Source organism: Buceros rhinoceros, unplaced genomic scaffold, assembly GCF_000710305.1.
Source record: "Buceros rhinoceros silvestris isolate BGI_N320 unplaced genomic scaffold, ASM71030v1 scaffold23387, whole genome shotgun sequence".
Lineage (NCBI taxonomy): Eukaryota > Metazoa > Chordata > Aves > Bucerotiformes > Bucerotidae > Buceros > Buceros rhinoceros.
This window is the reverse complement of record NW_010423068.1, coordinates 820-1,635: the sequence shown is the minus strand read 5'-3', so window position 1 is coordinate 1,635 and position 816 is coordinate 820. Positions and strand designations below refer to the sequence as shown.

At 56.1% G+C, this 816-nt stretch overlaps 1 protein-coding gene across 1 annotated transcript in view; it reads right to left on the bottom strand.

Annotated features, from left to right (window-relative positions):
• The window catches only part of ENSA (endosulfine alpha), a gene marked incomplete at its 5' end in the record, with an annotated part of 2,294 nt that extends 1,950 nt beyond the window's left edge, over positions 1–344 (bottom strand). Inside the window, one exon of the mRNA XM_010140305.1 lies at positions 219–344. Within this exon, the coding sequence (XP_010138607.1) occupies positions 219–344 (126 nt within the window). The remainder of the gene's footprint in view (positions 1–218) is intronic.
• Between the last annotated feature and the right edge of the window lie 472 nt (positions 345–816).

Sequence of the window (816 nt, the reverse complement as noted above, 5' to 3'; positions counted from 1 at the left end):
TACCAGGCACAAGCGCTTTTCGCTTGACCACAGCAGCCCTCACTGCTTCGGGCTTGTGGCCACTGGGTGCCCCATCCAGCTCAGGCTCTGCAAAGAGCCTTGCCCATGGGTTCAACAGACTTTCTGGCCTGGGGAATTTTGGTGATTCCTCCGGCCTGGCTGGAGTTTGGCTGCCTGTGCCACCGTGGGAGGAGAGCATGTGGCTGAGAAATAAATACCCCTTTCTGCAGTCTCTTCATGAGGAAGTCAGAGCCTCCAGGCTTTTGGCCTAGGTTGGGATATTTGGCCTTGAGTTTCGCCTCTTCTGCTCTCTCAGGGTTGACAGTTTCCTTCTCTTGTGGGTCCTGAAATAAAAAGAGGGAGGTGGAAAGACCTTCGGCCCCACAGAAAACAAAAGCAAAACAAAAGACCACGCCACCCCTGTGATGCTTAACACAATACTCCAAAGCGCGTCCAAACCTTGGCACCTAGCTTGCTGAGCAAGGTGTGGTCCCCTGGAAAACCAAGATGCACTTCAGGAATATTATAAACACGGTCCTCAGCCCCCCAGAGATGGCAAGCTCCACGCAACAAACATGGCAGAACGCTGCCACCACAAGCCTCCACCCCACCTCTGAAACAGGAAAGCCCTCAGCATCAGGTGGGACCGGCTAGCCGGCAGGATGCAGCTGGCAATCACGCAGGGCAAAGGCAGGGGGGATGGGAGTCCCGGGCTGCCCAAGGACAAGGCACACGCTCCTGTGTGTTCCACTGCCGGGACTTCCCTTCCCAAGTGGCCAAGAATGCAGCTGGAGACTGCAAGGCCCCAGGCTGGAA